The sequence below is a fragment of the Triticum urartu genome, chromosome 4A (genome assembly GCF_056163025.1).
Source record: "Triticum urartu cultivar PI428250 chromosome 4A, HENAU_Tu73, whole genome shotgun sequence".
Taxonomy (NCBI): domain Eukaryota; kingdom Viridiplantae; phylum Streptophyta; class Magnoliopsida; order Poales; family Poaceae; genus Triticum; species Triticum urartu.
In genome coordinates, this window is record NC_141876.1 from 13,555,894 (window position 1) to 13,582,237 (window position 26,344).

Here is a 26,344-nt window from a genome sequence, read left to right on the forward strand (position 1 = left end):
TTTCGGTGGTGCATTTAGCATAGGCGGTGGGCGTGTGGAGGTGTGTCTCCCGGCGGATCAGTCTCTGGTGGATTTTCTCGGATTTTTTATTCGTTTATTCACGTTCGTGTGTTTTCAGGTTGGATCCTTTCGATATACGCTACTATTCACCGGCGGCGGGCGCTGTTCTGGTGCGCTGATCCTATGAGGCCTTAGCACCACGACTTCTCAACCACCTACTACAACAAGTTTTGCCCGGCTTTGACGAGGAAGGCATGACGACGGCAGCACACTTTCGGTTCGTTTCAGTATTTGTAATCGTCGCTAGGTGATCTATGAATTTGAATGTAACTTTTATTATTTCTGCTATTTGTTGTACTGCCCTGATGAGCGAGGGTGCTAAAGGGGGTGGAAGTCAAATTTCCACTCGATAGCCCCCGGTGCCGCGTAGCCAATCCCACTCCCGGCCTCTCCCCATTCCCGCCCCTTTCCCTCCCACTTCCACCTTCCTTCCCCTCGAAGCCACCGCCCAAGCCCATCGGCGCCGCCGCCCGCCGCCGCAGAAACCCTACAAATGGAGTCGTCGTCGTCGCCGCCGCCGCCGCGCCCCGTGGACAAGTCCTACTTCTACAACTGGCTGGAGCACCGCACCAACGGTATGCGCAGCACGCCTCCGCCACCGCCCCCCGAAACCCTAGTCCGCGTCGCGGCTTTCCCTGTCCAGCTGCCCCTAACTAACGTCCATCTGCTTCCTCCAGCCGACCCCGGCTCGCTGGAGAGCGAGCTGCTCGAGGCGATCCAGGACGGAGATGTGGACGGCCTCAAGGGTGAGTACGCACGCCTCTTCACCTCTGCCTGCGCCGCCGCCACGGCGCCAATCTCGCCCAACACGGGCGTGGTTTCGAATTTCGATGCGGCCGTGAGGTGGTGCACCTGCTCGCTACGAGGGTCTCGTTGCTTGCAGCAGTTCCTGTTTCGGTTCGCGCGATTTTGACTGTATTTCTCAGGGATGTGTATTGGGCATATATGCATCGTGATTGACACCATGGTACTAATTGCCCTGTGATGGATTCATGTTTAATCAGTCGTTTTCAGTCAGGTTTGGTTGCGTGATTCTGCTTAAGATACCCTTCATGCTTACTGACAATTCTTACCCAGATTTATGCCATCATTTCGAAACTGCAGTTATATTTTTCTTACAGTTGCGTTTTACTACGATTCATCTGTACATTTTTGGGTCTTGTAGATATGGTGAGTAGCATGGACAAACATGATAGTCGTTTTCAGTCAGATTTGCCCGTGTGATTCTGCTTAAGATACTACTGACCCTTCATGCTTAGTTGCAATTCCGAACCAGATTTATGCGATCATGTGGAAACTGCAGTTACATTTTTTTTTCTTACAGTTGCGTTTTACTATGATTCATCTGTACATTTTTGGGTCATGTAGATATGGTGAGTAGCATGGACAAACAGGACAGGGCAAAGCTTGCTGATATGCATATAGATGGCACGGGGTTACTACAATTGGCATCATTCCTTGCTGAATTGGAAGTGTGCAAGTACTTCGTGGAGGAGCTCGGGTTCGACGTCAATGCCGGTGACCTCACTGGTGGTGCGTACTTCTCGTGTGCTATATCAACTCCCTTTCCTTTTTGTCTTCTTGGCCTGCTTTCATAGTCTGTACCATTCAATCTGTTATCTGTTGCAACATGTTACATGCGTGTATAATGACTTTTCTTTGCTAGTCCTTCACAATTGTTGTATCGGATCGATTCAGGAAAGCGAAATTGGATGTGAAAAGTGATATTGTGCTGTAAAATTAGTACATTTTGATCCTTGTTCGTCTCTGTTCTGCACTTCTGTTATCTGGTGATTACCAGTACCAGCTATTGGCCTGCAACTAATCAGGCTTCAGTTTTTTTTTCTATATATGATATATACGGCACTTCTGGGAGTTAAATTTAATATACCGGTCAACTGAGAATGATACTGATGTAGGTTCTTTTGAGAAGTTTACATATAATATTTTTCATTTGTGGTACCCATAGCTTGAGTACAAGTTGCATTTTATATGATTTTGATTAAAATACATGCTACCTGGATATGCTTCTGTCACTTTTGGATGATCCAATATGTAGTTTCCACCACATCATTCCATATACCTACACAATATTAAGTAATAGGTAATTGTATGGAATATGATTTGTATGGCATACTTATACTCTAGGAATTCATCTGGTAGTTGCAGATGCATGTGAGCAATAAGCGTGGTATACGGTATACCATGCACTATTCTACAGTTAGTGTTTTCACCTTCTAGACTGGAGATCTGGGAGTGGTATTGATGATCTGACAGGGTACTTGTTTGTTTCCAGGTGTAACACCTCTGAGTTCTGCAGCATTGTTTGGAGAAGTTGCCGTTGCAAGATATCTTCTAGACAATGGAGCTGACCCAAATAAGCTAGATGAGAGAGGCTCTGTTGCTCTTCATAATGCTGCAAAAAGTGGTCTCTCTCTCTCTCTCTGTTGGCATATGTTAATTGATCTGTTAGTGGTTTTCATAAATGTTGTTGTGTTTTTTTCTGCAAAAAAAATGTTGTTGTGTTGCTAACAAGAACAATTGAATTCAAAATTGTAACCATAAAACCCACCAACTACATTTTTTTGTATCAAAAATTACTGCAAGTAATTTGGTCTGAGAAAATTGTATCGGAAGGAACTCCCTAAACTATCACCAACTTTCTCCTTGTCTCCCTTGGCTTGATTTTCTGTGCTGGGCTTCCCTGAACTTGTCCCCCTTACTCACATGGCTCCTTTTCAATCCTGGACTAACAGAAATGCATGAAGTGGCTCTGGCTCGTTTTGCCTTGTCAGCCTCACCTAACGGTATTTTTTTGCTAATGGTGAAGAGGAGCTAATGAGAAACATAGATAAGTTTAGTGCGGCCCGACACAGAAAACGCAAGTCTAGGAAATCAAGGGAGAAGGTGATAGTTTAGGAGGTTCCGATGCATTTTCCTCATTTATTAGTTTTCATCAGTAACTATTTGTTTCATGGTTATTATTTCTTCCACTTAAGTTGCCCTATATTTAGTATGCTGTACACTTGTTTTGTCTGGCCTCAGGATGCAATCTATAAACCTTCTGTGTATCCGAATATTACCTGTCAAAAAACATTTCTTGATCAATCTTCTTCGTGGAGCTATATATTGGTTGGATTAATTTTATAACTCGTCTAGCCTACCTCACTACTTGACCAGCCTTTGGAATCTTGTGGTTCTTTCTTGTCATGCTTTCAGACAATGGTGTCTGATCAACATATACCATTATAAGTTCATCTTGAATGTGCATCTTCGAGAAGCTTGCAACATTGGTTTATTACTGGGTCTTTATGACATTATCACGCGATTCATATATCTTATCCAGGGAACGGGGAAGTCGTGGATCTGTTGTTATCTAGAGGGGCCAGAGTTGATATAGCTGTTACTCATGGAACACCACTACATATTGCTGCTTCCTATGGGAACACCGGTGCTGTGAAGATTTTATTGGATCACCATGCAGATGTAATGTGTAACTTCCATACCTTTTCAGTTGACAAATTTTTTACCTGGTTGTTGCCGAGCTCTTCAATTTTTTAACCATATTTTGTGCTGACAAACCTAATAATTCGTTTATATATTTCTAGTCACCTCCAGTTCAAAACCATGTTAGAGATACTTAATTTTAAAGGCTAACTAAGTTTAAGTCGTTTATACAAGCAATGCCACCAAATTTAGGGTTTTTTGGTTTTTGGTAATCTTAGGTAATACAGAGTGCACGAATATGAGTTACATATTATGTTGCTGTATATAGTCAAAACGTGTGACCTGTGTATTATTATTTTCTTGTTGTATCTGTAGTTGTATTGCTGTGACCTGTTGAATTATGTCACTTTTGTGTAGGAAGTGATTTTGTTCTCTTAAATTTGTAGCCAAACAGGGTTTCAGAAGTTTCAGGCACCCCTCTAGTTACGGCTCTTCATTGTACTAAACATGGAGTGAGTGAATCTGATTCATTGGAATGTGTGAAGCTACTTGTGAAGGTCTGTTATCCTGTTTGCTTTGTTTCCTCACGTCTCGATGATTAGGCAGGACCCGATTAGTTATTGTAGAGTAATATAGGTTGTTTTGTTAGTTGATCCCTCTAGTTATATGATTTGCTGTGTGCAAGACATTTTGCTTTGCATAATATGGGTCCACAGGCTGGCGCTGATGTGAATTCTGCTCATCCAAGTACTCCCTTGGTGGTGGCAACTACGGTTGGTTTGGCTGACTGTATTAAGTACTTGCTGGAGGCTGGCGCGGATCCTAACATTCCGGATGAACAGGTGAACTTTTGTTCTTCCTAATTTCTTGCTGTTTTTACCTTGGTGGGAAATCTAATGCATATGGTATATTTTTTATGCACAGTGCACGGGTGCGTGCTTGTGGCATAGAGTTGCATGTGTATGATTATATCTGTCTACACATTGCGCACACACATGTTGGGTTCACATGGAATTGCTTGTTTTCACGATGATGTATTGTAGCTATGTTTTTTATTTTCTTTGTATGTTATAATCAGCACTTAGCAGAACTTCATAAATTCTCTTAATGAATATATTCCGATGGAAAATCCCTTCCACCATATTCTTGTTAATCAAGCTATTAAGTTTGCTGGTGTGGCATATTGAAATATGTTCTTTCCATTGAGTGTTTCTTCTTTGTTTTGTTACTTTACAGCAGGGCCGTATGCCAATACAAATTGCTGCAAGTTCTGGAAGAAGAAGCCATGTGGAGATTCTATTTCCTTTCACTTCTCCCATCAGAGCAGTGGCAAACTGGTCTGTTGAAGGAATTATTGGTCACGAGAAGTCAAGATGCTCAATTTCTAAGGTTCGACTTGACTTGAAAGTTCTCAAATCATTATATATTTCTATGATTGTTTATATGCATGGATGCCCTCCACCTTTATTACAAACTTCTGTGCATAGGCTTCAAATTGACAAAAATAGGGGGAGGGGGTGGGGGTGAATGTCACCATTGGTGCATGTCTCCCCCATGAACCTTGTGGATATTAATCAAAGATAGTGAAGATGAAAATAATATAGATGGACGAGAGATATGCTGGAACCGGGCGTTGGCATAGCAGCACCAGAGAAGAGTGGAGAATGGAGGAGAAAGGCGGGTGTGTGTGTGTGTGGGGGGGGGGGGGGGGGGGCTATTATTTCTCGCGGGATGGGGTTTGGAGAAGGGATGAGCGCTGAAAATAAATCTGGAGGGCAGATGGGAAGGAAACTGAAAGAACGCATGGAGGGTGATCACTGAGGAGTAATAGGTGAGGTGAGAGCAAAGACATGATTGGAACTATGAACTATCTATGCAACTGTACTCTAAATTGTTATATAAGAACATAAGTTGGTGCATGTGTAGGTCCATTGTTACGAAACATCTCTTCTCAACCTCTCCAAACCAGCGCACTCCTAACAAAAATAATACTCCCTCCGTCCCAAAATAAGTGTCTCAACTTTATACTAACTTTAGTATAAAGTTGTACTAAGGTTGAGACACTTATTTTGGGACAGATGGAGTACATTCGTTTGACCAATGTCTTTGTACATCTCTTCACTCTATGTAGAAAAGGTCGATATTGTGAATATCCTAATACTATTATTCTTATCTAAGTTGATGCCGGATGTAGAGGAGGCATAATATGCTGTTCACACCGCACAAACGTTGTTAAAGTGTGCACTTGTCCACTTTATTACCCTTTTAAATTGATGCCAGTAGTTCGAGTCACATAGCTAAAGACAACTTGTCGTGCCCTTTATATATTTCTTTCATCACCCCGAAATACATGATATGATATCATTCACCTGTTGTAGCATATTTATTGTTCTGTAGCAATACATGGGCAACTTACTAGTTATGTTTATTTAGAGGTATAATATCACAAATTACACACTTGACTTGAAAATGACATTAAGAATTTCAACAAATCACACTCCCAGGGAATACTCCATTGCAGCACTTGATTCAAATAACTCCCTTATCCCAAAATCTGGTTGCATCCTCTGTTCCTGCCACAAACCGGTGATATCTTCACTTGTGCCCCTAGGCTGCCACTGGTTGGCCATGACAGCCTGTCCTAGTTGCCTGTCCTGACATTCAAAACGTTCAGAAGGCAAAGAGTATTTTTCACCTGCATGTGTGCTATTAAGTTTTTCATGACAACTGGTGTTGCCTGGTCTCAAGAAACAACGTCTCCTGGCATTAAATAAGTGAGAAACTCTCTTGCAGTCCTCTGCAAGCATTGAAAATATTCCAATGGCTGAAATCATTACTATTTTCAGTGATCTGCTGGTGTGCCATTTTTCCAGAATTGCTGCTCCTCGTATGTCATTTTGAAGTCTAACCTTATTTTCCCCTAATTTATGTTCATGATTTAGGAAGAGTCTTGTAACAAGATCGACGATAAAGTAGCCATGCTGAAATCTCAAGGAAAAGAGGCAGTTAAGAGAAAGGACTACCTTGGTGCTTCAAAGCTCTACACTAAGGTACGTGCTTGCATACTAACATTGATTCCATTTCTGTTGGGCTGTATATGTGTGAATCTGGCCCACATGGCCCATGTAAACCAGTATATGTATTGTACAGACTAGAGAGGAAGAGAGTTATCCAGAAATTTCCCAAACCCACCACACTTCATGGTGTCAGAGCACAGGCGGGAGGCGATGCTGGGTTCTGTAGGTCGCCGGCGGTGAATCGGCAGCGTGGGGCGGAGCTCCGGGCACCCAGGGTGATTGTTGGCGCGCGTGTGCTGCGCGGGGCACTGGAGGCGGGACCGGCGGCGGTAGAGGCGCGCCTGGAGAGGGCCGGCGGGCGCGGCTGCGTGCGAGCGCGCGGGCTGCCTGCGGAGCGCCTGGAGGGGATTGGAGGCTACAGGCGGCACTGCTCTCTCCCGTGAAGAGGTGCGCGCGCGCGAAGTGCTCCTGGTGCTGCGGGTGCTACTGTGTGGCAGAGGGCAGAGGAAGGAGGCGGCTGCGCCAGGGGAGAGGCCAAGTACTGGCTGGTTTGCTGCTTGTGCGGCTGGCTTGCTGCTGCTGGAGAAAGACTGAGAACGGTCTGCAGTTGCTGCTGCTTGCTGTTGGTGCGGCAGAGGGTGCTCTTTGCACTGCTGCTGCTTGTGGCTGCTGTGTGCTGGAACTGCTGTTGTTTGCAGAGGAGAAGGAGGAAGAGAACTGCTGTTGTGTGCTGGAACTGCTGTTGTTTGCAGACTGAGAACTACTGTTGTTGTTGCTTGCAAGTGCTGCTGCTGACTCTGTTGCTGCTGGTGGTGTACTACAGTGGAGTTAGCAGAGAAGAGGAGGTAAGAGCTCCTGGATTGATTTGGTGCTGCTGTGTGAGGGGCTGCTAGATAGCGTACTGAGGAAGAAGGAAAGTTCTTGCCTGCTGTGATTGAGGCAAGACATGGGAGAAAATCAGGGACTCGAGAAGGCAATTGAAAAATTGGCTGAGCTCCTAACAGCCAAGGTAGGAGCTGCAGCATCTCTAAATAATGCAATTGTTCCTCACATTGAGACAATTCAGAAAATTGACTTGATGCCAAATGAAATTAAGCTGGAAGGTGTTAAGAATTATTTGAGCTGGTCAAGAAGGGCGCTACTCATCTTGAGGACTAAAGGGCTTGAGGGCTTTGTCAGTGGTGAGGCAGAGGAGCCAGGAGACAAGAAAACTTCAGAATGGAGGACATGGAGCAGTACCAACTCTTTGATAGTGGCATGGTTGTTGAACTCCTTGTCTCCAACCATTGCTGCAACTGTTGAGACTATCTCAACTCCTACTGAGGTATGGAAAACCCTCTCAAAACTGTACTCAGGTGAAGGGAATGTGATGTTAATAGCTGAAACAGAGGAGAGAGTTGGTGAACTCAGACAAGGGGAAAATTCTGTGATGGAGTATGTTGCTGAACTGCAGCGTTTGTGGGCTGATTTAGATCACTATGATCCTCTGGATTTGCCACATGCAGATTGCATAGCAGCTGCTAGAAAATGGATTGAACGCAGACGAGTGATGCAGTTTCTCAAAGGATTGAACTCTGAATTTGAGGCGAGACGTGCTACTTTATTTCATCAACCTACTCTACCTGCCTTAGAGGATGCCATAGCAGCAATGGCACAGGAGGAGGTCCGATTAAAGTTGATGAAGAACAATACAATGACTCCATCTCATCCAGCCTTCATAGCAACCGACTATAAGAGCAGAGAGTGCTTCAACTGCGGTGAGAAGGGTCATTTGATTCGTTCTTGCACGGCTCCACGTAGGAACATGCGTGGAAGGGGGAGAGGATATAACCGAGGTGGATTAAGGGGAGGCCGAGGCCGGGGATACTCTGGTGGTCAAAGGGCAAATGTGGCAGTCTCAGAAGAAGGATCCTCACTCGCAACCCAAGAAGAATCAAAGAAAAGAACAGAAAGCACAGGTGATAAGGATCATGAGGATTGTAGTTACGGCAACTTTGCTCACTTTGTATCTACAGATGAAGGTAATTGTGCTCATGCATCTATTCTCTCACAAAGATCACATCCTGATTGGATATTAGATTCGGGGGCATCAAAGCATGTTGCCGGCACATCAATGGAATTTGAGTCATATATTCCATATCCACCCACATGTAAGGAGACTATCCAAACTGCTGATGGCACCTCACAACCCATTAAAGGCATTGGCACAATACAATGCACACCATCTATTAAACTTTCATCTGTTTTGCATGTTCCTGCCTTTCCAGTCAATCTTATGTCAATGAGTGCTTTGGTTGACGATGTGGATTGTTGAGTAATAGTTGACCGCTATTTATGTCTAATTCAGGAGAGGCAAACGGGGAAGAGGCTTGGGACTAGAACCAGGCGTAATGGGCTATGGTACATGGATCGCGAGGTGCCAAATAATGCGGTGTCTACGATGTTAGCAAAAATGATGGGAGAAAAGGAAACAAAGGTAATGCTTCACCATTGTAGAATGGGACATATGTCTTTTGAGAAGATGAGTAAAGTCTTTCCCGATGTAATGTGTGGGGTGGATAAGAACAAGCTTGTGTGTGATGCATGTGAGTTTGCTAAACACACAAGGACATCTTATGTGAGTAAGGGTCTTAGGAGTATTTCCCCTTTTATGCTTGTTCACTCAGATGTGTGGACATGTCTTGTTATCTCTCTAAGTGGAATGAAGTACTTTGTTACATTCATTGATTGCTATACTCGTATGACATGGGTGTATCTTATGAAGCATAAGGATGAGGTTTTTAAATGCTTTCAGTATTTCTATGCTTATGTGAAAAATCAGTTCAATACACAGATACAGATGATCAGGACAGATAATGGGACAGAGTATGTGAATAAGGAGTTTGTCACATTCCTATCAAGTCAAGGTATATTGCACCAAACATCCTGTCCGGGTACACCACCTCAAAACGGAGTAGTTGAGAGGAAGAATCGCCATATTTTGGAGGTTGCTCGGTCACTAATGTATACAATGAACGTGCCAAAATTCTTGTGGAGTGAGGCTGTAATGACAGCTACATTCCTCATCAACCGGATGCCGTCAAGGGTGATTGGAATGAAGTCGCCATGTGAGATGTTACTAGGTGAGAACAAATTCTTAGTTCCTCCTAAGGTATTTGGATGCACCTGCTTTGTCCGGGATCATAGACCCTCAGTGGGAAAATTGGATCCACGAGCAGTAAAGTGCATCTTCATAGGTTACCCATCTGGTCAGAAGGGATACAAGTGTTGGAGTCCCAGCGAGCGGAGAACATTTGTGAGCATGGATGTGACATTCAGGGAGTCTGAACCGTTTTATGGAGAAAAAACGGATCTCAGCTCGTTATTTGACTTCGACTCTCCTAGCATGAGTGGTGCTAGTCGAGAGGGCGGGAGTGAACCACCAAGGACAAAGGAAGATGAACCACCGAGAGTTGTGGTTAGTTCAATTCCATGTCATGCAAGGGAAGAGAGATGGAGAAAGCCAAATGAGGAAGAAAATCTAAGGGTGTATACCAGGAGGCAACCTATGACTGAAGAGAAATGGAGAAAGCCAGATGAGGAAGAAAATTTAAGGGTCTATACCAGGAGGCAACTACAAGATGAGAAGCAACAACAACAATCTCCAATAGCAAGTGACACACATGTGCAGGGGGAGCAACAGGCTCCAACAAGTGTTGAAATTGTTGAATTGTCTGATGGTGAGACATGTGCCACTCCAACTCCATCTAATGTAAACGATTCAATGAACTTGCCTATTGCCTGGAGGAAAGGAACCCGAGTTGGAGCTGGAAAACCTCCAGAGAGGTATGGTTTTGAGCATGACATAGCTAATTACGTATCATATACATCTCTGTCTCCGAGATACAAAGCATTCATTGCATCATTGCAATCTGTGGTGACTCCAAGAGATTGGAAAATGGCAAAGCAGGATCCAAAGTGGTACGAGGCAATGTTGGAGGAAATGAGAGCACTTGAAAAGAACAAGACATGGGATATTGTACCTCTTCCAGCAGGAAAACGACCGGTTAGCTGTAAATGGGTGTATACTGTGAAGCAGACTCCTGAAGGAAGGGTAGAAAGATACAAGGCAAGGTTAGTGGCTAGGGGCTATAGTCAGACATACGGGATTGATTATGATGAGACTTTTGCACCTGTCGCAAAGATGGGCACAGTGAGAACCTTAATTTCTTGTGCCACTAACTTTGGTTGGGCTTTGCATCAGTTAGATGTAAAGAATGCATTCCTGCATGGTGATTTACATGAGGAAGTTTACATGGAGATTCCACCTGGTTTCTCAAAGCCCGAGACATCAAGAAAGGTATGCAAGTTAAGGAAGTCTTTGTATGGCCTTAAACAGTCTCCACGAGCATGGTTTGATAGATTCAGACGTGCTGTGTGCAATATGGGATATAAACAGTGCAATGGGGATTATACAGTATTCTACCGGCACTCAAATTGTCAGATTACAATCCTTGCGGTGTATGTGGATGATATTATAATCACCGGAGATGATGATGTGGAAATATCATGACTGAAGAAGAGCCTGAGCAAGGAGTTTGAGGTAAAGGATTTAGGCCAACTGAAGTACTTTCTTGGTAGATCCCCTAAAGGAATTGTTCTGTCACAACGGAAGTATGCTCTCGACTTGCTTAGTGATATAGGCATGCTTGGGTGTAGGCCTGCTTCAACACCTATTGACCAGAATCATAAGTTATGTGCTGAATCTGGGGAACCAGTGGATAAGGAGAAGTACCAGAGACTTGTTGGAAGGCTCATCTACCTATGTCATACACGACCCGATATCTCATATGCAGTGAGTGGTGAGCAGATACATGCATGATCCTACGAGTGGACACTTAGAGGCTGTCTATCGAATCCTCCGATATCTGAAGGGTAATCCAGGAAGGGGGCTATGGTTTAAGAAGAATGGGCATCTTAATATAGATGGGTACTGTGATGCAGACTGGGGAAGTTGTTTGGATGACAGAAGATCAACTTCTGGTTATTGTGTGTTTGTTGGGGGAAACTTGGTGTCATGGCGAAGTAAGAAGCAGCCAGTGGTGTCCAAATCAACAGCTAAAGCTGAATATAGAGCTATTTCACAAGGCTTGAGTGAGATGTTATGGGTAAGAAATCTTCTCTCTGAGTTAAAGGTAATAAGGAAGGATCCCCTAAGGTTATGGTGTGATAATAAATCAGCTATCAGCATTGCTAATAATCCAGTTCAGCATGACAGAACCAAGCATGTCGAGATAGACCGCTTCTTCATCAAGGAGAAGTTAGATGATGGCATAATCAGGATAAGTTACACTAGTAGAAAACGGACCATTAGTACCGGTTCGTAAGGGCCTTTAGTGCCGGTTATGGAACCGGCACTAAAGTTTCGGCACTAAAGGCCCCCCCCCCCTTTAGTACCGGTTCGGCACGAACCGGCGCTAAAGTGTCACCACGTGGCGTGAGCTCGCGCCCTGGTACGGGGAACCGGCGCTAAAGGTTTTTTTTTTGAATTTTTTTTTGAAAATTTTGGATTATTTTTGTTTTTTAATTTTTCTGAATTATTTGATGATTTAGTCTCTAATCACCTTTCTTAACTGCTCAAGTGTGGATCACTCATTCCAAATCATCTAACTTCCCGACCGGTCACCCATCCCTCTCACTACTCCAGCCCGAGCACGCTTAACTTTCAGGTTCTATTCTCCTTCGTTTCCGAGTCTGCATTTGTTGTTTTCCTGACAATAGTAAGATGTCAATCCTATTAACCTTCAGGAATTTTGCTTGAGCATGAAGTGACACATTTCACTGTTTGAGTTTGAAACTATTGTTTTAAAAAACAATAATTATTTAGTAACACTAATATTTCTTGAATAATTAGTTTGACCATTGTTTGACCAGATTTGACCAAAATTGAAATAACTAAAATAATTATTTAGTAACACTAATATTCTAGAATAATTAGTTTGACCATTGTTTGACCACAGTTTGCCCACTGTTTGAATATTTTTCAATTTTTTCCACTCTAGATCTTAAAAGCCCCGTAACTTTTTTTCTATTAGGTTTTTGAGGATTTTGCAAATGTTTAACGGGGTTCCCCCAGTTAAATTCGGATGTAACTTTTCGAGTAGATGATTTTTCATATAAAAAACTTTTTCATCCGAGTTAGTATGCAAAAGTTATGCCCATTTTTACAAATTTCAGAGAGATTTTGCAAATAAAGTCAAAATTCACATTTGCAAATTTTCCCAACAACTAGACCACATATCACATGAGAAACTTATTTTCTTTTATTTTTTTGACATTTCCATTATTTTCTTTTATTTTTTTTAAAACTGAAAAGGCGGTTCGTGGCACGAACCGGTACTATAGGTTAGACCCCTTTAGTACCGGTTCGTGCCACGAACCGGTACTAAAGGTGATCGTGGGGCCCCGGCCTGACGCCAGCCTGCCACCACCCCTTTAGTACCGGTTCGTGCCACGAACCGGTACTAAAGGTTCAACACGAACCGGCATTAATGCAAATCCGTTCGAACCGGCACTAATGGTACCATTAGTACCGGCTCAAATACAAACCGGCACTAATGTGCTTCACGTTTGACCCTTTTTCTACTAGTGTTATATGAGCTCTAGAGAACAAGTGGCTGATTGTTTAACTAAGGGTTTAAGTGTCAAGGAGCGTAATTCTGCGTGTGACAAGATGGGAATGATAGATATCTATCACCCATCTTGAGGGGGAGTGTTGGGCTGTATATGTGTGAATCTGGTCCACATGGCCCATGTAAACCAGTATATGTATTGTACAGACTAGAGAGGAAGAGAGTTATTCAGAAATTTCCCAAACCCACCACACTTCAATTTCAATGCTATTTTAGGTGTCTTATGAAGTCACACTGATGTTCCATATTCAGTGTTGGTGCAACCTATTTGGTCATGCTTTTCTTTTTCGAACCCATTGGCACTTGCACTGAGGTTGTTTTTCCATAAGCGAGCAGCCTACAAAGGCTAGGCCTCGGATGCAGCTGGTTGAGCACGCTGACGGTTGGTGGTACAGTTTGTGTTTTGCTGACCTTTTAGTTAACCGAGAATTGATGGCTGTGTAACTAATACGGCTCGGAACTAAAATAGCTAGCCGGATTATAAACATAGTAAATTATGCAAAACCACATGTGACACATAACCGTAGATGCTATGGTACTTATAGTTTCACCAAACCATATGTGGTTAAATTTATAAGCATGATGGCTTCAGTTGCCACCTGCTGGGCCATCCGATACCTCGTTCCTCCATCCCAGCATAAGAGCGTATTAGTCACTGTTTTGGACTATTCCATTCACTGTCGCTGCGTATTATTCCAGAAACCGACTGATCTGCCTCATGTTACGCACTGCCTGCTAAGAAGAGTTCTCCACCAGTCCACGCCTAATTATCCAATATACTATCTGATGGTATTAATACATGAACGAACCAATGGACTAGGACATATCTTCTTTCCTTGATTTTGGGCCATGTTCGTGCCAAGCAATCAAACTTGGGCAGTGTGACTGGCTCTTTGGCTGGGTTGGTGCAGTACCGAGTGGTGACGCTACGAGAGTACAAGTTTTCACTTTTGGGCAGGCACAGGAGTTGTTATGCTGGAGAGAATCTCTTGATCTGTATGCATGTAGGATGTAGCTATCTGAATTGCACTAATAACGTACTCCTACTATATTGGCACATCAGATTGCCTCCGTGCTAGGGAGAGGCAAACAACATGGTGGTGCCGCTGGGGCCACCTTATTACCCTTGTGCCATTAACCGAAGACCTTTACATCAAGATAATATAGCCTGGGGTTATATGTCACATGCCAAAATACTCAAGGTTTTCCGCAAGTACGACCACAGAATGAGGGTTTTCCAATATTTACTCTATTAATTTCCACTATGTAAACTACATGTTGGATCAACTCTAGGATGTCTTCCGGGTTTGTGTTAGAATAATTTCATGAGTAACCTACAAAGAATAGAGATAAATTAGAAGGAAAACTAGCTCTGCTGGTGAAATTTGCAAAGTAGCGCTGTCTGCCTTTTGTCCCAAAAAATTGCGATGTAATCTTCATTGCTGCATACTAGAGTACAGAAACTACCAAAGTTTAAAATGACCGCAAAGTAAAATCCTCTCTAGTCGATAGTTTTATTCTGGGGCATGACTCATATTATGTATTTTCGTCTTCAATTTAATGCAGGCACTTGAACTAAGGTATTTAGATGAAACATTGTATTCAAATAGGAGCCTTTGCTACCTGAAAATAGGCAAGCCACAGAAGGCTTTGCTGGATGCTAATCTTTGCATTGCAAGAAAACCCGAGTGGGTGAAAGGTTACTACCGGAAAGGAGCTGCTCATATGTCGCTCAAGGTCAGAAATCTCTGACAGTTTGGTAGTTATCTGTTGCCCTTTTTTACATTTGGCGTCGATTCATCTGTCCAACGTTCTGTTGTCGGCAGGAGTACGAGGAAGCATCCGAAGCTTTCCAAGATGGACTGGAACTGGATCCTGGGAACGATGACATAAAGAAAGCATTGCGGTAATGTGTCTATCTTTTATTCATCTAACACAAGGTTAGGACAAATCATTTGGATGCAGCCATCTCAGTAATGCATGCTGTGGCTGTTGCTTTCATACAATGACCAAGTCTTCATAAGTTTAGCTACTGCGGAAACACGAAACTGACAGTACTGAATAATTGCGGCAACCTTGTGGGGTGGTGGAACCATGTGGGTACTCCGAGGTGAGGGGAAATTCAGCAGGCTAGTCTTACACATCTGTGGGAACCTCATCAGTCGCTTTCAGGATTCCAGGAAAAAATCATAGCAACAGAGCTCATCACGACTAATTTTGTCTGGCGATGATGCTCCCTGTTCTGCCCAAAAGCTAGCACATCATTGATTGGTATCACATGACCATTACACACGTACAACGCATCACACACGCATACACCGCTGACTGATCTGTGCAGCATATATCCATGACAACATATATATCTTGCAGAAGCTTTGGAGTATATTTGTATCTATCACCATTTCTCATTCGCCTTTTTTCCCCCAAAAGAGGGATAACACCCTCGGCTTCTCATCACCGAGTGATGCATACAGCCCTCCATTATTCAATTTGAAGTTTCAATTTCTCATGCGTGTTTGATTGATACCCTTCTGTCCGCAGGGAGGCTTGGGAGGCGATGTCAAAGGATCAAGCCGCTGGAGGAAGCATCGAGTCCACAGATTAGGCCGGCATTGCTCTGCCTGCACATGCCTCGTTGCGTTCCTTCTGATTCCGTATCGGCGGTTTGATCGTAGTTTTCTAGTGGAACCTGTGTAGAGTTTTTTTTGAACACAGAATAGACGTAGATGCTCATACATACACATGGAACCTGTGTAGAGTTATTTTGTGCAGAACCACGACCCTGCGGTTGCATGTCTAGTGTATGGCGAGTCGAAGGGTCAAATGCAACTAGAGTTAATCTCAGACTCTCCGGTCTGACCGTTCTGGAAATGACTCTTTCTGCTAACGTGTTTGTGACCTATTTATGTGGTCTGCTCTCGAGGATAGGGTCGATTGATCCGGGACTGTTGTGATCTGAGATGTGATCCGGGACTAGTGCACGGTACTCTTTGAAATGTCAGTTTGATTTTCAAATGTGGAGTGCAATACCAATTAAGGCTGCGTTTGGTGCACAGGAATTATGCAGGTTCGATTTCCACGGGAATATTTTCCTGTAAGCCCATTCGCTCCACAGGAATCAGCACTGTTCATTTCACAGGAAAGTGCCCTCGATCTGTACTTTTCATGGGAAAGAGAACATCTACTCAGACCAAAGGAAACGCCCTGTTGAAAACCTATGGTTTGCACTGTTCACCCACCTTCACTTCCTATACTTTTATCCATTCCTTTGCTTTGCTCTCCTCCAGTCCCTAAAAGACTCCTTTTGAAAATCCCACAATTGCTTTTTTGTGTGATGAAAACATATATTAACTAACATAAACCATTAGAAGACCTTTATAGAAATTGTAAAATACATGCAAATTTTCAGGGGTGCTGAAGTCTTCTCTGTCTGAGCGGAGCAAACTTGTTTAAACCCAGAAACTTGTAGAAGCAGCCGTTGGGAAGTCGACAATGTAATCTTATCATATAAACTTGATCAAACGTAGAGAAGTTTGATTTAAAAAAATAACAATACACTTTATAGTAGTACTTCTGAACTGAGAGAGTATTTGTTCTTTTCACCTGCAAAGTTCGAATGAGTATTTGTTTCCCTGATTGGTAACGGGAATTATTGAGAAATACAACAGGAACATATGACGCAAGCACGGCCAGAACAAAAGAAAAACGAAGAAACTTATAAGATGGCTGGTGGTTAATTACAAGGGAAGTAGCCATACATATACTGATTTTACATCTTCCTTTTCTCATTTTGCGTCCAAACGAAACTAACGACAGCAAGGACGGAAATCAAGCAGAGTTTTGCGCATGCAAATGATGCCAAGATCACGGCCATCGGCCGGCTTCCCCTAAAAGCTCCGCCCGGCCGGCGGCCTCACAAGAAAGGCCGCGTGTTGGGGACGAAGACGAACGGCGTGGCGAAGCACGGCTCCACGCCGACCCACGCCGGGCACGACGCCGGCGGGCCTTTCAGCGCCGCCATGTAGATCGCGGCCAGCTTGCGGACGGCACGGCGGAGCCAGCGCAGGCGGAGGCGCCGCAGGAGCCCGCGGCAACGGCCACGGCCACCGCCTGCCCTGCCACTGCCGCCGCCGAGCCGGGCGACTTGGAGCTTACGGCGCCGGCCGAGGCCGAGGCCGCGCCACAGCACCCCCCGGCGCCGCGGCGTGAGGCTGCATGGCGCGCCCTCCCCCATTCCTCTCGTGCCTCTTCTCCCTTTCTCCTCGTACGTCTCGGTGGCTATGCCTCTATGCTATGGCCTGCAGCTGCCTCGTACGTCTTGGCGTGGTGCTTTAGGAGGAGTCAACTTTGGGAAGCAGCCAAAGGTCCAGGTACTGCTGGTGCTGTAGTTGGCGTCATGCAAAGCCATATCTATCTATCCATCCATCTATGGTCTATCTCCAGCAGCCCTAGCTATATCTCTAGGGGCATTGCCGTTGCGTGGCTCACCCTACGTTGGCCGGGTTCCAGTTCCAGTACTAGCTGGCCAGTGTCATCCCACCCGGCCACTTTGGCTTTGGAATGCTTTCCCTGTCGATCATGTCCACAAGGCGGCGGGTCATGGCGCGCACGCACTCTCGTACGTACGTGGTGCCGGAGCGGTCACCGATGGGACAACGCTACACCTAAGTAAATTCTTCTATCTATCTTACGAACAGGCTTATGTGGAAATGTTTGATTGGAAAAGAAAAAGGAGAGGGGGGATGGGAGGTTTTACTTAGCTTTTCGTAAAGCAATACGTATCGGATGCACATAGCAGGCAGGGTGATAAGTCTGGACAAAGTCACATTTTGAATGCCAACCCGCCTTGCGGAAGCAACTTCGTCGCCAATTGTGCTCATTGTGCTCAAAGTCGAGCGTGTGTCAGGTTTTGTTCATTCCAAGGAGCCATAAATAAGTCGTTTGAAAATTAAAGTCTGGCCAGGCGATTTTCTGGCCATTGATTGCTGCTCTAAGAGCATCTCCAACAGCTGCCCAATGCGTGGAGCCTAAAAAATGGGTTTACAGTGCGCAAGTAGTTTTTTTAGGGCGTTAGAAGACGTTTGCTTCAACAAGCGCTGTAAAATATGCAGCGCGTGAGTCCAGCGGTCCCAATCAAGCGATCCCATCTGCAGCAGCCCAGAGTTTGCAGCGCGCGCGACCGGGCGCACTAAATATGCTGCGCGCGATGCCTTTTTAATGCGCGCGCTGCATTAGTTATAGCGCATGCGTTTTTTGTGCGGCCGCTGGAGACTTCAAATCAGGTCCGCGCACGCTAAAAGCAACTTTTATACTGTGCGTCACTTATATAGCGCTTCTGTTGGAGATGCTCTAAGATTTGTGCTCTGTTTTGTATTTCTGTTATGTGGTGTGTCTTGTTTTAGACTCAATTTTCTTGACCCTTCCCATGTTTTGGGTCAGTCAATTCCTTCACGATATGCCTCTATTTAGCCCATCTGACTCCTCAGCCCTCCTCTCTCCCTTTATTTTTTTTGTTTCTATGTATTTTTTTCTTTTCTTTATTAGTTGTTTTTCCTTTTTTCTGTTTTATGGGTATTTTTGGATGTTGGGTGAGTGTAAATGTATACACGTAAATAATATACAATATATGTGAAAATTGCATTATTATATGATTATTTTTTGCATAAAAAGTAGTTCAATTCACGTGTATAGTTGTGTGATGTTTTTGTTTCATTTTTTTCTTCTGAAAGGATAATACATTCCTTGTTAGAAACTCTTTTTTTTTGTAGAATTTCACTACTGTATGTATCTTTCTTGCATATTATAAAAAATGCAATTTATGTGTAAATTATGTGCAAATTTTGTCATTATTTGGTTTACTTTAAATTTTGTTTTCTTTTTCTTGGAAGGTAATACCAATGTCACTAATTCATTCATGTGACGGAGCGGTCACCGATGGGACGCGCATAGAAGGCAAGGCTACCATTACCAAGTACGGACGGGGTCACATTTTGAATGCCAACCCGCCTTGCGGAAGCAACTTCGTCGTCGACCATGTGTCAGGTTTTGCTCGTTCCAAGGAGTCACAAATGGATCCAACGCGCGCGCGGGGTGGTGGTGGTGGTGGGGGGGGGGGGGGGGGGGGGGATATGCCCCCAATCCTTTTTTTACTACACGTCACTTGGAAATCAAATTAGGGTCATCGCCATCTCCTTTCGCGTCGCCGCCTGCGGCCTCGTCTATGGGACACTGCGCATGGTGGCGAGCAAGGCCCGGAAGCGTGGAAACAAAGACAAGACCAAGAGGTATGAGGACTACGCGCGCAAAATGAATGATTGGATCAAGCCCCTCCTAGACCTGGCCAATCCGATCTATAACTACATCGACGGCTGAACAAGGAACACCGGTAACTTTCAAGAAACTACCCTGCTGCCTACTTACTAGTACTATGCAGCAGATCTCCGCCCAATAAGTTCAAAAAACCCAGTTAATTAAGACCGTGTATGAGCGCTACTATGTCTGAGAACTTACGTACTTATATGATGTGCTTTAAGTGTGTGCATGGAATGAATGGATGGATTTACTAATATTAATTGGTCTATGCTGTGTTTTAAGTGTGATAAAGGAATGGATCAATATTCGCACAATAATTCATGTATCAGATCAACTGTTAAAACATGTTGTGTGCACCAAAGATTTTTCATTATGCTAATGATTAAAGCCACATATACGAGCAATAGGGCAAGCACCATTTCATAAGAGATGTATCAGATCAATTGTTAAAACAAACATGTTGTTCATGAGCTCCCAGGGCGGGCATGCGAGAAAAAGAGATGCGTGGACGCTTGAGGAAAAAGAGGAGGACGATCACGTACCTGATAGAGGAAGTCGATGGACCCCGATGTAGCAGCATGGGTGGAGCCAAGCCCTGGGCACCTAGGGCCCAGGCCCGGGGCATGGTCTTTTTTTCTAGCTATTACATAGATAGATTTTCATATAGGCCTGGGGTACAACCCATGTGTAACGCAGAACAGACGAAGGCCCAGGCCTACTGGCTCACACCGATGACTGATCCACGTTGCTTTCCGCCACTGCATGCACACACAAGCACGATGCACGATCTAGCTCGCAACCTCCAACGATCATGCGGTCGCGCCGCGCCGCCGCCTCCCTGCTCGACCGTTCCCGTTCTGCCGCCGTCCTCTTTTTTTTAGAAATGGAGGATGACCTCGGACTCTGCATCTGGAATATGCATACAGCCACTTTATTGATTATTCTCGAGGACCACTGCTGCCGTCCTCTACCAGCCGTCATCCCGGCCTCCCCACTTCTGAGCACCCCTGGTTGATTGGTTCCCCACCTAGTCCCGCCGACCTGCATGACTGCGCAGCCCCAGCCCACGCCTGCTGGCTGTAGATTCTGTCCATAGTATTTTGCCGCCCGCCCTAATCCCTAGCACGGCAGCACCCCTCGACCGACTCTGAAGCTCTTACCATGACGCAGGTATTTGAAGGAGAGCTCCTTTCGTTCGTGTTTGATTTTGGGTCATATGTCGTCTGATATGCCTTCTGATGTGAGAATTCTAGCATGCTTTTGCGCGTGTGATTCAGGGAACGGGAGGTGAAATGGGCAACAACATGAAGCAGCCTTTCTCCCCCTTACTAGCTTGTAAATCAGGTATGTATCCTTTTTTAAGGGATTGGATGCTTATTTTGGGGGAATGCTTGCGGATCTTATGATTTTGCAGTGGAAATTTCTTGTTACTATCTATGTTCAGCAATGTGGTGTTGTACTGAATATGTTGTTTGTGTGGGTAATGAAACATATGGTGTATAGGAACAAAAGGAAAGCTATTTCAATTACATTAGTGGGCACAATTCACCTTTGGTTGTAACAGTTCGGTGTCTTGGGTGTATCGATGTATGCATGTGTATGTTAGTATGTCGGTATGGATAATTTCTAGCATGATTGGTTTGATGTCAAAAATTGGCATGCCAACATTTGGCAAATGAGTGCCTAGGGAAGTTCTCCCCTCGCGCTGGAACAAAAAAAAATTAAGCCCCGTTCTTGCTCCAATCCTGGCCCCGCCACTTGGTATTGGTAGCAGCAACGTGTAGCGGTCCTTGTAGTAATGGCGCCCCGACTGGTCGTAGAGCGTGTCCTGCGCGCCCAGGAATCGGCACCCAACGAACGCCGCGTTGTCCGCCGACACCCGCAGCGCCACCGCCTGCTTCCCCGTCGCCCCGGCGTTCGGCACCGGCGTCGTGTTCTGCCAATGCAAGCGTGCGCGCGAATTAGGACACCCAATCAACATGCTTAGGGCTAGACATGGGGTAGCGAGTAGCAGGTACAGCAGCGGCGGTACCTTGAAGGTGATGTTCCTGGGGATGTCACGGCAAACGACGCCGAGCCGTACGTGCCGAGCGGGCGCCCCCTCGGCCTGGCGGGCGTGTCCGCCGTGTCGCCCCACTACACAATCGTCTGGTCGGCGCCGGGGCCCTCCAGGGTGATGAACGCGCCCCATACGAGACCATCACGAAAAATAACTAATGAGTGACTTTTGTACCTGGAGTCAATCCTTACCGCTGATCCGTGACTTACCGCGGATCTGTGATGGACACATAATCATTGTTGCCATGCATTAATCAAAGAGAATGTCATTGAATCGTGTCCACCATAAGGTGCCTCCTGGTATTTTGCATGACGAATATAGTAGGGTCATATGAAACTACAATTGTATGATACCTGTATTTTTTTTAATGTAATATCTACTCTCTCCGTTCCTAAATATTTGTTTTTCTAGACATTTCAAATGACTACTACATACGGATGTATGTAGATATATTTTAGAGTGTAGATTCACTCATTTTGCTCCGTATATAGTCACTTGTTGAAATGACTAGAAAGACAAGTATTTAGGAACGGAGGGAGAACATGGATAAGTTAGTAGTGGGACCTATGTGTCATCAACTTAATAAAAGAGAAGAATCACGTGTACATGTTTTCTTTAGACCAGCATGTATGTATAGGTTGAAGCACAGCTCAGCCGACGGCCTTGTAAAGCCCATTGAACACAGTGGCCTTACTTATCTTCAGCATAGCCCGCAGCCTAGCAAGCCTAGAATAACGACGTCTCCTGTTTACAGTGTAGGTTGACACTCGTCGACCAAACGTACACCGGGAACTCCTATCCGCCGCATTTTGTGGCAAATAGACTCGCGACGCACACATACAAATCCTTGTAAACACGCACCGAGATATCCAGTCTGCCGCATTTGGCGGCATATAGACTCTTGACGCACACATACGTAGCCTTGCTGCCCGGCCCTTTTCCTGGCACTATACGAGCAAAAAATCACAGAATATGTGGGCATAAAGAGGGATTGGGACTCCTGAAATCGAGCAGCACGAAGTTTTTAAGAACTGTAAGCAGCGACGGATTTGAACATAACTTGAAAATTTGGGACGAGTTTTTTTTTATGAAAAATGATTATATTTTTGAAACGTGAATATTTTCTAAAATTATGAATAAATTCTTAAAACTTGATTATTTTTGAAATTTCTGAAAAATTTTGGACGCCCATGAACAGTTTTTGAAATTCTGAACAATGCGGACATTTCTAAGAACAATTTCGTGAAAATGCAAACATTTTCTGAATCCAAGAACAATTAAAACAAAAACATTTTTTGAAATCAACAAACAGAATTTGAAATTCCCGAACATTTTATAAAAACGCGAACTTCTTTTGAATTTGTCAACATGTGTGTATATGTTTGTTTTAGACCAGCATGTATGTATATGTCCAAGCACAACACAGTCCAAAGCCAGCAAAACGCCCTTTCTTTAGATTTTTCTACGTGGGCTGAAGCACAGCTCAGCCACCGGCCTAGTAAAGCCATAGCGTACTTTCTTTTCTTCAGCACAGCCCGCAGCCTAGCAAGCCTAGAATAACGGCTTCTCCTATCTGCCGCGTAGGTCGACACTTGTCGGCCAAACAAGCACCGGGAACTCCTATCTGCCACATTTTGTGGCAATAGACTCACAACACACCCATACGTAGCCTTGCAAACAATCACCGGGAGCTCCTATCTGCCGCATTTTATGGCAAATAGACTCACGATGCACACATACACAGCCTTGCTGCCCCGCAAACCTCCTGTTGTTATGCACTCAAACCTAGCCTTTGAAACCACTGAACTTTTGTAACCAAACGAGCAGCACGGAGTTTTTAAGAACTATAAGCAGCGCCAGATTTGATTTTTTTTGAAAATTTTGAATGTGTCTTTTTACGAAAAATGTATACTTTTTGAAATGCAAATATTTTTAAAAATTATGAATAAAATTTCTAAAATTCATTTGTTCAATTTCCGAATATATTTGGAACCTTGAAAACGGAAAAAATTCTCGAAATTATGAACAACTTGAATATTTTTTAGAACAATTTACTAAAAAATAAGAACATTTTTTTGCATCTGAGGACAATTTTTGAAACAATTTTTTAATCCACAAATAAATATATGAAATTGCGAACTTTGTTTAAATACTCAAACGTTTGTCAAAAACACAAACTTTTTTGAATCTGCGAACATGTGTATATGTTTTGTTAAGACCAGCATGCAAGTATAGGTCGAAGCGGAACACAACCCATAGCTAGCAAAACGCCCTCTCTTTAGATTTTTCTGAGCTCGCCTTTGCTAGGGTGGGGGCAAGGTGGGGTGGTGTATGCCAGCTCTGGCCGGGCATGGACCTGGTGCTGTTCAAGGGCGGGGAAGCAGGTGCCTTCCCACCCATCCCTTTTTTCATCTTGGTTACAGCCTGGGGCAGGGATGGAGTTGGTGCCATGGATGCCGGGGCGACAGTATTGGTGGTGGGGGCCACGGTGCTCAGGGGCAGAGAACGCGGCTCGGGCGCTGTCTTGTGACCACGGCTCGGGCGCTGTCTAGTCAGATTCGTCTGGATTTGACCCCTGTTCGTCGGGTGCAATGCGGGGTGGTGGCAGTGGCCCTCTGGGTTCCTGCGTGGATGTGGGCTACGACTGCGTGGATGTGGCGCATGGTGGTAGCTCGGGTCGATCCGCAGCGACGGCTAGGCGTGCTCTGGCATCTGTCCGTTGGCGAGCGGCTCATGTGGTTGTCTCCAATCCATTCCAAGTTGTGCTTGTGCAGGACGTACCGATGGGCTGTACTTTTCCCACCTCTGTCCACCGTTGAGGGGTGATCCATTCCAAGGGGCCACAACATCATCCTTGCCTCCTGTCTAGTGGCGGGGTGCCACCGGGGAGCTCCCCTTTGCTAGGGAAGGGAAAGGCGGGGTGGTGTATGCTAGCTCCGGCCGGGCATGGACCTAGTGCTGTTCAGGGGCGGGGAAGAAGGTGCCTTCCCGCCCATCCCTTTTTTCATCTTGGTTATAGCCTGGGGCAGGGATGGAGTTGGTGCCATGGATGCCGGGACGGTGGCATTGGTGGTGGGTGCCACGGTGCTCAGGGGTGGAGAACGCGGCTCGGGCGCTGTCTCGTGATCATGGCCGCGTGGGCGGCGTGGTGGCCAGGGTGTGACGTTCGATGGTGGTGGCCTGGTAGACCGTATCATATATATTTGGTATTGTACATATTGATATATTTTAATATAAGTTTGGTCAAACTTTGCAAAGTTTGACTTGTCACAAATCTAATACGCGGAGTAAAAAGAACAAGAGGGAATACGAATATCTTGTTTCCGGTTTTGGGTGTCCATCGTAATACAATGAAAAGATAATAATATTGTAAATTTTGGATGCATCCTGTCCCCAAAAGTACACCATATCTGGATCTTTACGTGAACTGTACGTGGCATTTGTAAGGTGGCTTAGGTGAGAAATACTCAACCAAGGCTGGAGCACGACAAACTTGATCAGCTTGAGAGTATGCAACTTCCAAATTGCACGTGATTGATACCGACGAAGGCGTCATGTACAAGAAATGCTCGCGGCAATAGGCCAACTAGATCAGATTGAGTATGCGATTCCCAAGTCCCCATGAAAACTGCCTTGCATGAGATTAACAATGACGATGGCGTAGCTCATCACAATTGGCTATAAACTAGCTGGAAGTTTCTCTACACGAGGTCAGATCAGATCAGATGTTCAAAATGTATTGTTTCCAGTTTGGAACGGATGGCCCAAGTGCATCTTCTCGAGAGAAAAGATGCATATGAAGATGCAAGATTATTATAGTGCAAACGCATGCAGGGTGCCAGATTGATGCTTACATCCGGATGTGGGCTGGGTTGTATACGAGTATGCCAACCATATATATCAATCACATCAGCCTAATTCTTGGTATATACTCCAACCTATTTCGCCTTTCTCCATTAATTGGTGGCACCCTAATTATTGTGAAATTTGCCATCTCTAGAGCACAACCACATAATGTCAACGGTAGATCAGAGTATCAGACTGACTCGTCATCGACCGAACCATGTCCAACAAGGTGCGTTTCATCCATTCCGATGCATTGTTTCTCTGTGCTAGACCTAGAGGAGTGAGTTGTGGAACTATTTCCGACTTTTCAGATGATCATCAAACTCGTAGCTCAGGTACTTGGCTTCACAATCTAATCACAGAAGTTTGATCTTCTAACCGAACTTTTCAAAGGTTTCTTAGTTCCGCCTCATCAATTAGACAGAATCCATATGTACTCAAGTCATCAATACAGTCACAAAGTACATGTAACCACTTCATGTTGTCGTGCACACTGGATCAAGAACTACATTCTCTAACTGTGTGGAGTAACCTAGATAGCCATTGGGAGTTTGACATTTTATTTGACATGTGGAGGCTCAACTCATAAAAACCTGTCCATTGCTCATGGAGGCTAGATTAAGATAGTTTATTTCATTAGTTTTAAAATTCCTTAATTGGATTATTAGGAAATTACGGTGTTGAAGCCGGCTTATGACCAAGTGGTTAGTTCGTGTCTAAGAAATTTGAGAGTTTGATTCTCTATCTTTTATGAAAAACCATGATGTTGCAATGCCCATACTATATTTTTATCGATGCATGCTTGATCAATATATATTCCGATTTTATTATGTCTAATGAGCTCTCCCAAATATCATGCACGTGCAGCCCGTAGCAGAACTTCACTATATTCATTAGCACTTATATTGAACATGACACAGGGATATATAAGA

The 26,344-nt window shown here is 44.6% G+C and overlaps 3 protein-coding genes across 6 annotated transcripts; 2 read left to right on the forward strand and 1 right to left on the reverse strand.

Annotated features, from left to right (window-relative positions):
- The first annotated feature begins 429 nt into the window (after positions 1–429).
- On the forward strand, positions 430–16,135 carry LOC125553402 (ankyrin repeat protein nuc-2-like). Of its 4 annotated transcripts, none has more exons than XM_048717188.2 (12): positions 430–635; positions 738–806; positions 1,429–1,593; positions 2,357–2,488; positions 3,407–3,546; positions 3,954–4,064; positions 4,224–4,349; positions 4,744–4,896; positions 6,450–6,557; positions 14,762–14,932; positions 15,022–15,101; positions 15,737–16,135. In XM_048717188.2, the coding sequence occupies exons 1-12, from the start codon at positions 554–556 to the stop codon at positions 15,798–15,800; spliced, it is 1,401 nt and encodes a 466-aa protein (XP_048573145.1). In that variant the 5' UTR covers positions 430–553; the 3' UTR covers positions 15,801–16,135. The 4 variants fall into 4 exon arrangements, with proteins under 4 accessions (XP_048573145.1, XP_087373608.1, XP_087373609.1 ...); XM_087517482.1 differs by having other exon boundaries at positions 4,747–4,896; XM_087517483.1 differs by lacking the exons at positions 14,762–14,932; positions 15,022–15,101.
- Positions 7,302–8,838, forward strand: LOC147974435 (uncharacterized). Its single transcript, XM_087519380.1, has one exon. The coding sequence runs from the start codon at positions 7,471–7,473 to the stop codon at positions 8,836–8,838; it is 1,368 nt and encodes a 455-aa protein (XP_087375506.1). The 5' UTR covers positions 7,302–7,470.
- Positions 16,136–16,891: 756 nt separating the features above from the next.
- On the reverse strand, positions 16,892–17,612 carry LOC125553401 (uncharacterized). The gene has a single exon (XM_048717187.2). The coding sequence runs from the start codon at positions 17,427–17,429 to the stop codon at positions 17,109–17,111; it is 321 nt and encodes a 106-aa protein (XP_048573144.1). The 5' UTR covers positions 17,430–17,612; the 3' UTR covers positions 16,892–17,108.
- Between the last annotated feature and the right edge of the window lie 8,732 nt (positions 17,613–26,344).